General features: G+C 33.8%; 2 protein-coding genes across 2 annotated transcripts; one reads left to right on the top strand and one right to left on the bottom strand.

Annotated features, from left to right (window-relative positions):
- Positions 1 to 442: 442 nt before the first annotated feature.
- Positions 443 to 1,033, bottom strand: LOC114368267. Its single transcript, XM_028325602.1, has 2 exons — positions 962 to 1,033; positions 443 to 868 (listed from the first exon to the last, which is right to left on the bottom strand). The coding sequence occupies exons 1-2, from the start codon at positions 1,031 to 1,033 to the stop codon at positions 443 to 445; spliced, it is 498 nt and encodes a 165-aa protein (XP_028181403.1).
- A 3,823-nt stretch (positions 1,034 to 4,856) lies between these two features.
- On the top strand, positions 4,857 to 8,646 carry LOC114368212. The gene is made up of 4 exons (XM_028325559.1): positions 4,857 to 5,009; positions 7,200 to 7,475; positions 7,576 to 7,953; positions 8,326 to 8,646. The coding sequence occupies exons 1-4, from the start codon at positions 4,857 to 4,859 to the stop codon at positions 8,644 to 8,646; spliced, it is 1,128 nt and encodes a 375-aa protein (XP_028181360.1).
- Positions 8,647 to 10,714: the final 2,068 nt, after the last annotated feature.

The raw sequence follows: 10,714 nt of genomic DNA, 5'->3' as shown, positions 1-10,714 counted from the left end.
AAACAACTTCAATGACCGTCTGTATGCCGCCTATGCCTCGATCTGTGACCTACAGTTGGTTGGCCTATGTAGCTTCTTGCGATGCCCACACATTCTTCAACAACAGTATAGGCTTTTGTTCCTTTGATCAGGATCCTCAAGTCCAGTAGCCTCTCCAACTTATCACCAATTGCTACAAAACCATCCTAGCAAGTGAAAGAAAACAAACATAACAATTGTTAGTAATAAAATACTAAAGAAAGCAACAAACACAAATACCAAAAAAAAATATTACCACTGCATGTCGAACATGATGCACATCAACGTCTGCCTCAATAGGTGTCATTTCTGCTATCGGTTGCTGATACACATGTGGTTCAACAAATTCCTCATATTGTTGAACCAGAGGAACTCTAGGAGGATCCCCTCGCTGTTCCGGACTCATTAATGGGTGCCGGACTCATTAATCTGGCAAACAGTGGCCAGGCACTGCACATAATTGCCCTACAGGTGCAATGTACTCACCGAACTGCATCCATCTATCATCAATTTCTTCAATAGAGAGCGAAGATGTAGTAGGATATGGTGAAATAGTCTGGATGTAGCCAAACTGTTGTACAACCCTTTCCGGTTGGTGAATGACCGTCAAAGGGCCCCATCTGAGATGGCCGGAAAATAATGAGATGACCTCAAGTTCTCTAAATGAAAGGTGGTCACTGTATGGAATCCAGCACACCGCGTCATGGGTCAGTCTATCCAGATGTCGTTGATACATGGAAACAGGCAGTGCCTTGCCAGAGGTCCATCGACATGCACGTGGTCTCCTCTCATTATAATCCTCGACAGGAATAGTGGAACCAATGGACGGAAAATGCTCGTAGATCCAACACTAAATATATTTTGCAAACATATTCATTAAAATACACGACAACATAATATTCAACTTCAATGAATTTTTTTTTTTTGTAACATCTTAACTAACCTGTAACAGAGTGATATATCCTGCAAGCTGCCTCGCCGTGCTCTTGAACGCGTCATTTAAATTATCATACATGTGCACAAGTGCAGCAGTGCCCCAAGCGTAACCCCCTCTACGTCAAGTCACGCAGTGCATCCAAGAATACCATGTGCACGTGTGTGGCACTCTTTTTAGCAGATGCAACAAATACGCTCATGCTGCTACAATCCAGTCACATGCCTTGATCTTCATCTGATACACGTCGCGCAGCCACGATAGTCGAACATAAGAGCCATGACACTAAATCATCTCAGCTCTCGCCTCTGCAGTGCTGACCTCGAGTAATTCCACCAACATATCGACAACAACGTCAACATGAAGTAGCTCGAAGCTGTGGAACGCCCCTATAATAGGAAGATGTAGCAATGACGCGATGTCATCCAAGGTGATAGTCACCTCTCCGACGGGCAAATGGAAACTGCTAGTTTCCTTATGCTAGCGTTCCACAAAAGCAGACATTAGTCCCCGATCGCCCGTTGTTAGACAAGTGACCTTAGAAATCTTAAGAAGGGGGTTGAATTAAGATTATGCTAACTATTCCCCCAATTAAAACCTACTCAGATTTTTATGCAAGTTCTAATTTCCCTTTATAACAAATTACTTAGATGATGAATCAAATGAGAAAACTGAAATGAGACTAATCAACAACAGTAAATATAAGAGATAAAGGGAAGAGAGAATGCAAAACCGGATTTATACTGGTTCGGCCACACCCTTGTGACTATGTCCAGTCCTCAAGCAACCTGCTTGAGAGTTTCACTATCTTTGTAAATTCTTTACAAGTACTGAACCACACAAGGACTTTCCTTCCTTTGTGTTCAGATTTCCTTTACAACAAGAGACTCACAGTTTATTAAGCCTTTGAACAAAAAGAAGATGAAGAGTAGATGATCTCTCTAGAAAGAGATAGATATTACAATTGAGGCTCTCAATTCCTTATGAAAATCACAAGTGTTTGGCCAAGGAATTATTGAATGATAAAAAAAAATTGTTTGAGAGGATTATGCCTTTTGTGAATAGGGAAAACTCTTAAGAAAATTCATGCCCAAGTCACTTATTTATAGGCCTTTGATGACCATTTAAAAATCAAATGAAAAGATGTGGCTGTTAACAGATTTTCTCAAAACTTGCCACTGGTAATTGATTACAATCCTGGTGTAATCGATTACATAGTTATCTTTCTTGAAAAGTTATGACTCTTCATTTAAAATTTGAATTTCCAACGTTCAGAGCCACTGGTAATCGATTACATATTTTGTGTAATCGATTACAAGGTTTTTCAAAATATTTTTGAACGTTATAAGCACTAGTAATCGATTACAAAGTCATGGTAATCAATTACACTTTTGAAAAACCATTTTCAGAAATATTGGGCTTCTGGTAATCGATTACCAGAGAGTAACAAGCTTGGAAAAATTATTCTTAAGATAAAAACACTCTTGGTCAATCATTTGTGCTTTTCAAAATCTTTTCAAATAGTCTATCTTAAAATCTATCTTAATTCTTTTCTTGAGACCTTTGCCTTTGCTTGAAATCTTGCTTTCTTCATTCTTGAATGATCTTTATAATTCCTTTGCATCATCAAAATAATTCTTGAAGCTTTGCTTCTACACCTGTATCCAGGGAATAGGCGATCAAAGGACTTAGTCCACTGGCTGCCACAAGGCCTTCAATCTCTGAAGCAAGCCTCCCGAACTTAGCCATCTGCCTTCCATGGGAAGATAGCTTCAGCTCAGGATGTTCCTACAAACAATAATATCGATCATGTAAAAAAATTATTAAGTAGTTAACTACGTTCTTTTTGTTTTTTTTTTTAAATTACATACCTCTCCATTTCAGACTCTCAAATCAATGTGATTTTCAAAATCTTTGAGAACTGATGTGTCATGGGGTCCGCCTGAAAAACCATCAACATTAGTAACGACTTCTTCAACAGGTGCTTCTAGCTGCTTTTCATTCAATTCCTCTACGGCCATAGGAGGGTCCTCAACAACACGCTCTTGCTGTCACTGCCTACGAGCTAATGCAATAGGCCTTTGCCGCTGGGGGGCATCATTGTCACTCGCGTCCCTCCTCCCCAAGGCTTTTCCTATTGCTCGGCCTAAAGTCCGACCAAGACCTCTAATTCTAACCATTATCTGCATCGCATTTTTTTTAACTGACTAACAATTTAACATTTCATATCTTAAATTTTCTTTTCAATCATAAATTAAAATTGTAATTTTTTTAATTTCCTTTAAATCATTTTTTTACTAACTCTAACATCTTTAAATATTTTAATTTATTTTTCAATCATTATCTAAAAATAAAAATTTCAAGTTTTTTTCAAAAATAGGTTTTCAATCTTTATTTTCACTAACTAACATTTTAAAATATTTTAATTATTATTTTCAATCATTCTCTAAAAAAAACTAACAATATCTATTTTTTTTAAAATAGGTTTTCAATCTTTATTTTGACTAACTAACATTTTTTTATATTTTAATTATTACTTTCGATTATTCTCTCAAAAAAACTAACAATATCTAATTTTCTTTTAAAATAGGTTTTGAATCTTTATTTTGACTAACTAACATTTTTAAATATTTTAATTCTTGTTTTCAATCATTCTCTAAAAAAAAACTAACAATAATTATTTTTTAAAAAAATAGGTTTTCAATCTTTATTTTGACTAACTAACATTTTAAAATATTTTAATTATTGTTTTCAATCATTCTCTAAAAAAACTAACAATATCTATTTTTTTAAAATAGGTTTTCAATCTTTATTTTCTCTAACAAACATTTTTAAATTTTATATTTAGTTTTCATTCATTTTCTAAAAATAACAACCAATTTTACAATTTTTTAAAATATGCTTTCAATCTTTTTTTTAAACTAACTAATATTTCAAAATTTTTAGAATTTTCTTTTCATTCATTTTTTAAAAATAACTACCAATTTAAAATAATTTTTAAATTTTCTTCCACTCTTTTTCTTACTAAAAAACACTTTAAAATATCTTATATTTTCTTTTCAATCACTTATTACAAAGAAATAATATTTTCAATTTTTTTAAAAAATTATTTCAACAGTTTTTTTTACCTAAAATTTCCAACTTTTTAATATATATTTTTTCAATTGTTTTTTTAAATTAAATACAAAGTGTAAATTTTTTTATAATTTGTTTCAAATAATTTTTAATACGTAACTAAATTTTATAAATTTAACTTTAAATCAATTTTAAAATTATTTTTAACTAACTAACCAACTATATATCATTCTTCTAAAATTTTCACCAACACGGCTTTTTATCCTATCAATTTTTCACTACTACAAATGTTAAATAACTATGTTCACTGCTACAAATGTTAAATAACTACGTTCACTACTACAAATGCTACAGGCAAATAATAAATTAACATTTCAAAAAAATTACTAAACCATAACAAACAACAAATAAATAACAGAAATAGTTTACATGTCAAGAAAATCAAATTTTCGTATATGATTTCCATTTTTTTTAATTCCATACGGATTGGCATTTTTTTACCTAAAATTTCCAACTTTTTAATAAATTTTTTTTCAATTGTTTTTTTAAATTAAATACAAAGTGTAAATTTTTTTATAATTTGTTTCAAATAATTTTTAATACGTAACTAAATTTTATAAATTTAACTTTAAATCAATTTTAAAATTATTTTTAACTAACTAACCAACTATATATCATTCTTCTAAAATTTTCACCAACACGGCTTTTTTTCCTATCAATTTTTCACTACTACAAATGCTAAATAACTATGTTCACTACTACAAATGTTAAATAACTAATCCATATGGATCATACGGATTGCCAATCCGTATGGGTTTTAAAAAAAACCATGAAGCAGAAGCAGACACAAGCAATGGCGGGGGCAGGGGAGAAAGAAAATGCAGAATCAGCCATGGGAATGAAAATGAAGAAGCAGGGTCATGGGAGAACCAATGCAAACCAAAACACAAAACAATACACAATAGCTAACGAGAAAAAACAAGTCCGAACCACCACAACAAGGAAGAAGAAGTACCACAGGAGGAAGAAGATTCACTAACCTCGAAGGCAATCAACAAGACAAAACCACCACAGCAAGAAGAGGCACCAGTAGCAACAAGAAGAAAAGGCACCAGTAGCAACCACAGACCACCATGACGAAGAAGAAGAAAAGGCACCGGAGAAGAGAGGAAGTAGAAGCAATTTGGAAGAAGAAGAAACGGCGCACGGGAGAGGAGAATGAACAATGACTCGTACGGACGAGTCACTATGCGCTTTTATAAAAAAGGGTGAAGTGCATTTTTGCCCTTTCACCCACGTTGCTGGGTGCCCCAAGCAACAACCAATATTTTTTAGCAATCTGCATGTCTTTTCTGAGCAAGAATCTGGGCTCATCACAACAAACGGTTGCATGCATCAGTATTTAATGCGCTTAAACTTTGTCATTGGTTTATGGGAGTTGCTATTTCACTCCCTTTTTATAATTTTCTTCCCACAATACCCTGAAAATTAATCAACCTATACATGTGATTCTACACTCTCCCCTTTATAATCTTAAGAGCTTGAATCCAAAATGAGCGTGCTTCCTTGCAGTAGCGTAATAAACCATTTAGTTCATCCTCTTAGCCCTCTTCTACAACTTCATATCCCTTTTTCGTAACATCAAAAATTGCTTGTGAGTGAAGCCATTATTATGCATGCTCTTCTGACGAAATTAAATCAACTTGCACAAGCAGAGTGCAAGCTTCATCGATGCGAGATTTTTGTGTCTCTAACTCTAAAAACTCACTCAAAGATAAGTGCATTGGGATCAAGAATTTTAGGAACAACCAAACAAAAGTGTGCCATAACAGAGCGACTAGTGAGACCTACGAAAGAGAAACAAAAGCACTTAGCGAGGGTTGTGTGCTGTCGGTGGTTTTCAGGCTCTTAGAATTATAAAGGGGAGTATAAAATCATGTGTGAAGATTAATTTTCAGGGTATTGCGAGGGCAAAAAATTATAAAGGACAGTGTATTAGTAATAAAGGGAAGTATAAATAGCAATTTCTATGGTCTATATATCCTCAGCCTGCTTTCTGTTTTCTTTTTTGTTTACCTGGGTCCTTACCAGACTCTTAGATGTTGTGTTGAGACTTTCTATGTGCACCCAGCAGTGTTGCTGGTACACCTAACAAATAACCTAAAGTGGCGAAAATGCCCTTTAGTAAAAATTTAAAAGGAGAAGCTTCTCCCTCGCGTCCGTAAAGCCGTTAGAAGCTCTCCTTGGTTTTCTTCTAGTGCCTCCCTTCTCCGCCATTTGTGTCCATTGCCGACACCATCGCAATCGCTGCCACCACCATCACGCCCGTCGCCACCACCACCATAGTTAATCTGTATGTTTTACTATTTTTTAAATTATTAATGTAATTTTTTTAATATTTAATTTGATTGGTTATTTAAAAATAAATTATTTAGATTTTTTTTGTAATATTTAATTTTTTATTAAAAATAAATAAATTATTTTGGTTTTTCTTTTCTAATAGTTATTGTTGATTTTTTATATAAAAATAAAAACATTTCAATTATGTTTATAAATATTTTTTTTATTTAAATAGTATATTATTTTCAAATATGTTTTGAAATAGTTACTGTTTTTTTTAAATGGAAATATATTATTTTCAAATATGTTTTGAAATAGTTATTGTTTTTCTAAATAAAAATATATTATTTTCAAATATATTCTGAAATAGTTATTTTTTTTAATGAAAATGTATTATTTTTAAATATGTTCTAAAATAGTTATTGTTTTTTTAAAATGAAAATATATTAATTATAAATGTGTTTTGAAATACTTATTGTTTTTTTAGTATAAATATTTTATTTAGAATGTTGTTTTTAAATAGTTAATCTATTTTGATAAAAAATAGATTATTTTCATTTTTGTTTTGAGATATTTATTGTTTTATTTTTTTAATTATAAATATATTTATAATTATTATATATTAGTTTTTTATTTAATTAATTAATTATAGTGTTTTTTAAGTTGCTTTTTAATAAAGAAGTTAATTCACTATATAAAATTAATTTAAAATAAAATTTGAAAATATTTATATATATAAAGTGATTTTTTAATTTATGAATGATTGTATTGTAATTGATTGAAGTATACTTTGAATTTTGACATAAATTTGTATGTATGTTCAAATTTGCAGAGGTTTAAGTCGTGCTTTAAGAAGAGTTATAGAAGAGCCCTGGGGAGAGAAGATAATTGTAATTCAGATGAAGCTCCTCAGCGGCGAAGGCCCACAACATCCACACGTAAGCAACGAGAAGCTGCCGATGTTGCTGAGGATGCTCCTCACGTGGATCACGCAACTGAAGAGGTCTTCAAACAACACAAAGAAGCAGTCGTTGATGACCAAGGTTTTCCAGGCAGGTCATGTGACACATCAGTTTTGACTGCCTATGGTGATCATGTTGCAGCCATTGTTTGAAATGGAGAGGTATTTATAGTTTTAAATTAATTATATTTCAAGAATTATTTGTTATTATTGTTTAAATTATTAAAATTGTGTTAATTTTTTTTAGGAACGTCCTAAATTGAAGCTATCCTCCCATGGAAGGAAGGTTCAAAAATTTGGGAGGCCTGCTGCTGAGATTGAAGGGTTAGTCGTTGTCATAGGATTAAGTCCTTTGATTGCATGTTCATTGGACACTAGCAATCGGGAACTTTTATCAGCTTTTATGGAGAGGTGCCATAAGGAGACTAGGAGTTTCCATCTTCCAATAGGAGAGGTCACCATCACCCTCGATGTTGTGGCCTCTTTACTTCATTTGCCCATCATAAGCGTATTCCACAACTTCAAGACTCTTCATGTCGATGAAGCGGTGTTGATGTTAGTGGAGTTACTTGAAGTTAGTGGAGATGAAGCCAGAGCTGAGATAGTACAGTGTCATGGGGCATATGTATGACTATCTTGGTTACGAGATATTTATTATAGCAAGTGTCAGGCCGGACACTGGACTGTAGCAGCTTTAGCTTATTTGCTACATTTGCTAGTTTGCACTCTTTTTGCTAATAAGAGTGCAACACACATGCATGTGGTGTTCTTGGATGCCTTTCGAGACCTCAATCAGAGTGGAAGCTATGCATGGGGAGCTACCGCCCTTGTGTATATGTACGATAATTTGAATGATGCTTGTAAGAGCAGCGACAGACAACTTGCTGGATTTATCACACTATTATAGGTAATTGTCATTGAATGTTATTTATTTTTGTTTTCAAATTTTTCTTACGTGTTCATTTTATTTTATTTTTTGTTTTGAAAATTTTTGTAGTGTTGGATTTATGAACATTTTCCTTCTATTGCTGAGGCTTTTACGGATGAAGACTATGATGAAAGGTCACCCCGTGCCTATCACTGGACCTCTATGAATGCATTACCATCATTGACGTATCGAAAGCGTCTAGATCGACTGACGACTACTGAGGTTTGCTGGATGCCTTATGGTGACCACCGTGCAGTTAGAGAGTTTGACCTGATTTCATGTTTTTCTGGACATATCCAATGGGGTTCTGTTGTTGTCATACACCAACCAGAGAGGGTTATGCGACAATTTGGGTATGTTCAGACGATTCCTCCACACTCTCTGGGTTAAAGATTATGCTTGGAAGATATTGACGACAGATGGATGCATTTCTCTTATCACCTTGCATCGGTGGGCCAGATTTGTGTTGTGCCTGGACAATGTGCATCGGACTACATCGACTGGTTATACATGATTTCACATCCATTCATGAGGCTGACATAGCTCGGGTATCCTCCCAAACATCCACCTGCCGTGCAAGATGAGACATATGTGGAACTAGATATGCCTCAGTACCCGGTGGTGGCAACAACTATGGAGGAAGCACCTGCACATGCACCTTCTGATGTGGAGCAGCCTAGACATGTAGGGGTAACATTTATATTCATCTTACTCTTAATTTCATTTAATCTAAACATGCAATCTGGTTATACCTAATCCGTTGTTGTGAATGTCATAGAAGGCTTGCCAAGCAATAGCTGAAAGGTTAACCTTGTTGGATCAAGTGGCCTTGGAATAATTAAGAAGGGGGGGTTGAATTAATTATTAATGAACCTTTACTAATTAAAAAACTTATCCTTCTTAATGTTACTAGATTCAATTATGCTTTTACTATAATGTTAAGAAAGTAAAGAACAAAAATAGAAACTTAACCAAAAGTAAAGGCGATAATTAAAGTGCACAGCGGAAATTAAAGAGTGTAGGGAAGAAGAAGACAAACACAAGAGTTTTATACTGGTTCGGCAACAACCCGTGCCTAAATCCAGTCCCCAAGCGACCTGCGGTCCTTGAGATTTCTTTTCAACCTTGTAAAGTCCTTTACAAGCAAAAATCCACAAGCGATGTACCCTCCCTTATTCTCTTTGAACAACCTAGTGGATGTACCCTCCACTAGAACTGATCCACAAGAGATGTACCCTCTCTTGTTCTCAGTCACAACAACCCAAGTAGATGTACCCTCTACTTGTACCACAAAGGATGTACCCTCCAATGTGTTAAGACAAAGTTCTCAGGTGGTTAGTCCTTCGAATCTTTGTGAAGGGGATACAAAAGATATCTCAGGCGGTTAGTCCTTTGAAATCTTTTGTATAAGGGAAAGGGAAGAATCAAAAGAATTCTCAGACTGTGTCGTATTGAATTCTTTGACAAGGGAGAAGGGAGACACAAAAGAATTTAGGCGGTTAGTCCTTCGTTCTTTTGGAAAAGGGAGAAGAGAGACAAAAAAAGAATTCAGGCGGTTAATCCTTGGCAAATTCTTTTTGGCAAAGGAAAAAGAGAATAAAAGATATAACACACTTCTGTTTTCAAGGTTTGGAAAACCAGAAAACTTAAGAAAAACTTTTGCAAAGGAAGAAGAAGAAGAAGAAGATGTTCAAAGAGATTCAAAGGTTGTAAAAGAATATGTGGAAAATTTGTTTGTAAAGGTTGTAAGTAATTTTTTTTAAAATGCAAATTAAGGTCTTGCTTTTATAGACTCTTCAAGTCTGGTCAAGAAAACCATTGGAAGAGTTATAACCTTTAGAAAAATCTGAAAACCATTAGAAGAGTTACATCTTTTGTTTTTGTTTAAAACTTGTCACTGGTAATCGATTACCAAATCCTTGTAATCGATTACACAAAGCATTTCATGAAAGGATGTGACTCTTCACAATTGAATTTGAATTCCAGCATTCAGATACACTGGTAATCGATTACCAATATCTTGTAAACGATTACACCATTTTGAAATCAATTGGAACGTTGTAAATTCAGTTAAAAGCTTTTGAAATCAAACTTTGCCACTGCTAATTGATTACAGGAAATTGGTAATCGATTACTAGAGAGTAAAAACTCTGGTAACTTAGAAAATTTTGTGAAAACTCTTTTGAAAAAAAAATTGTGCTATGTTTGTTTTTTGAAAAATCTTTTCAATACTTCCCTTGTGAAGTCTTCTTGATTTCTTCTCTTGGAACTTGAATTCATCTTTTCTTGAATCTTGAAATCAAACTTCTCTTGATTCTTGAATTTGTTCTTGATTTAATCTTGAAATCATTCTTTAGGCTTTTTGTCAACATCTTTGTCATTATCAAAACTTCTTGAATCAACTTGATTCATCATCATGAAGCTTGCTTCTACAATCTCCCCCTTTTTGATGATGACA

The sequence above is a fragment of the Glycine soja genome, chromosome 1 (genome assembly GCF_004193775.1).
Source record: "Glycine soja cultivar W05 chromosome 1, ASM419377v2, whole genome shotgun sequence".
NCBI lineage: Eukaryota > Viridiplantae > Streptophyta > Magnoliopsida > Fabales > Fabaceae > Glycine > Glycine soja.
This window is presented reverse-complemented; position numbering and strand designations above follow the sequence as displayed.

Coding starts and splice junctions, on each gene's coding strand:
- LOC114368267 (XM_028325602.1), bottom strand. CDS start 1,033: ATGTATGATAATTTAAATGACGCGTTCAAGAGCACGGCGAGGCAGCTT. Junction 869..961: donor GATATATCACTCTGTTACAG/GTTAGTTAAGAT, acceptor AAATATATTTAG/TGTTGGATCTACGAGCATTT.
- LOC114368212 (XM_028325559.1), top strand. CDS start 4,857: ATGAAGCAGAAGCAGACACAAGCAATGGCGGGGGCAGGGGAGAAAGAA. Junction 5,010..7,199: donor TAGCTAACGAGAAAAAACAA/GTCCGAACCACC, acceptor TCAAATTTGCAG/AGGTTTAAGTCGTGCTTTAA. Junction 7,476..7,575: donor GTGATCATGTTGCAGCCATT/GTTTGAAATGGA, acceptor AATTTTTTTTAG/GAACGTCCTAAATTGAAGCT.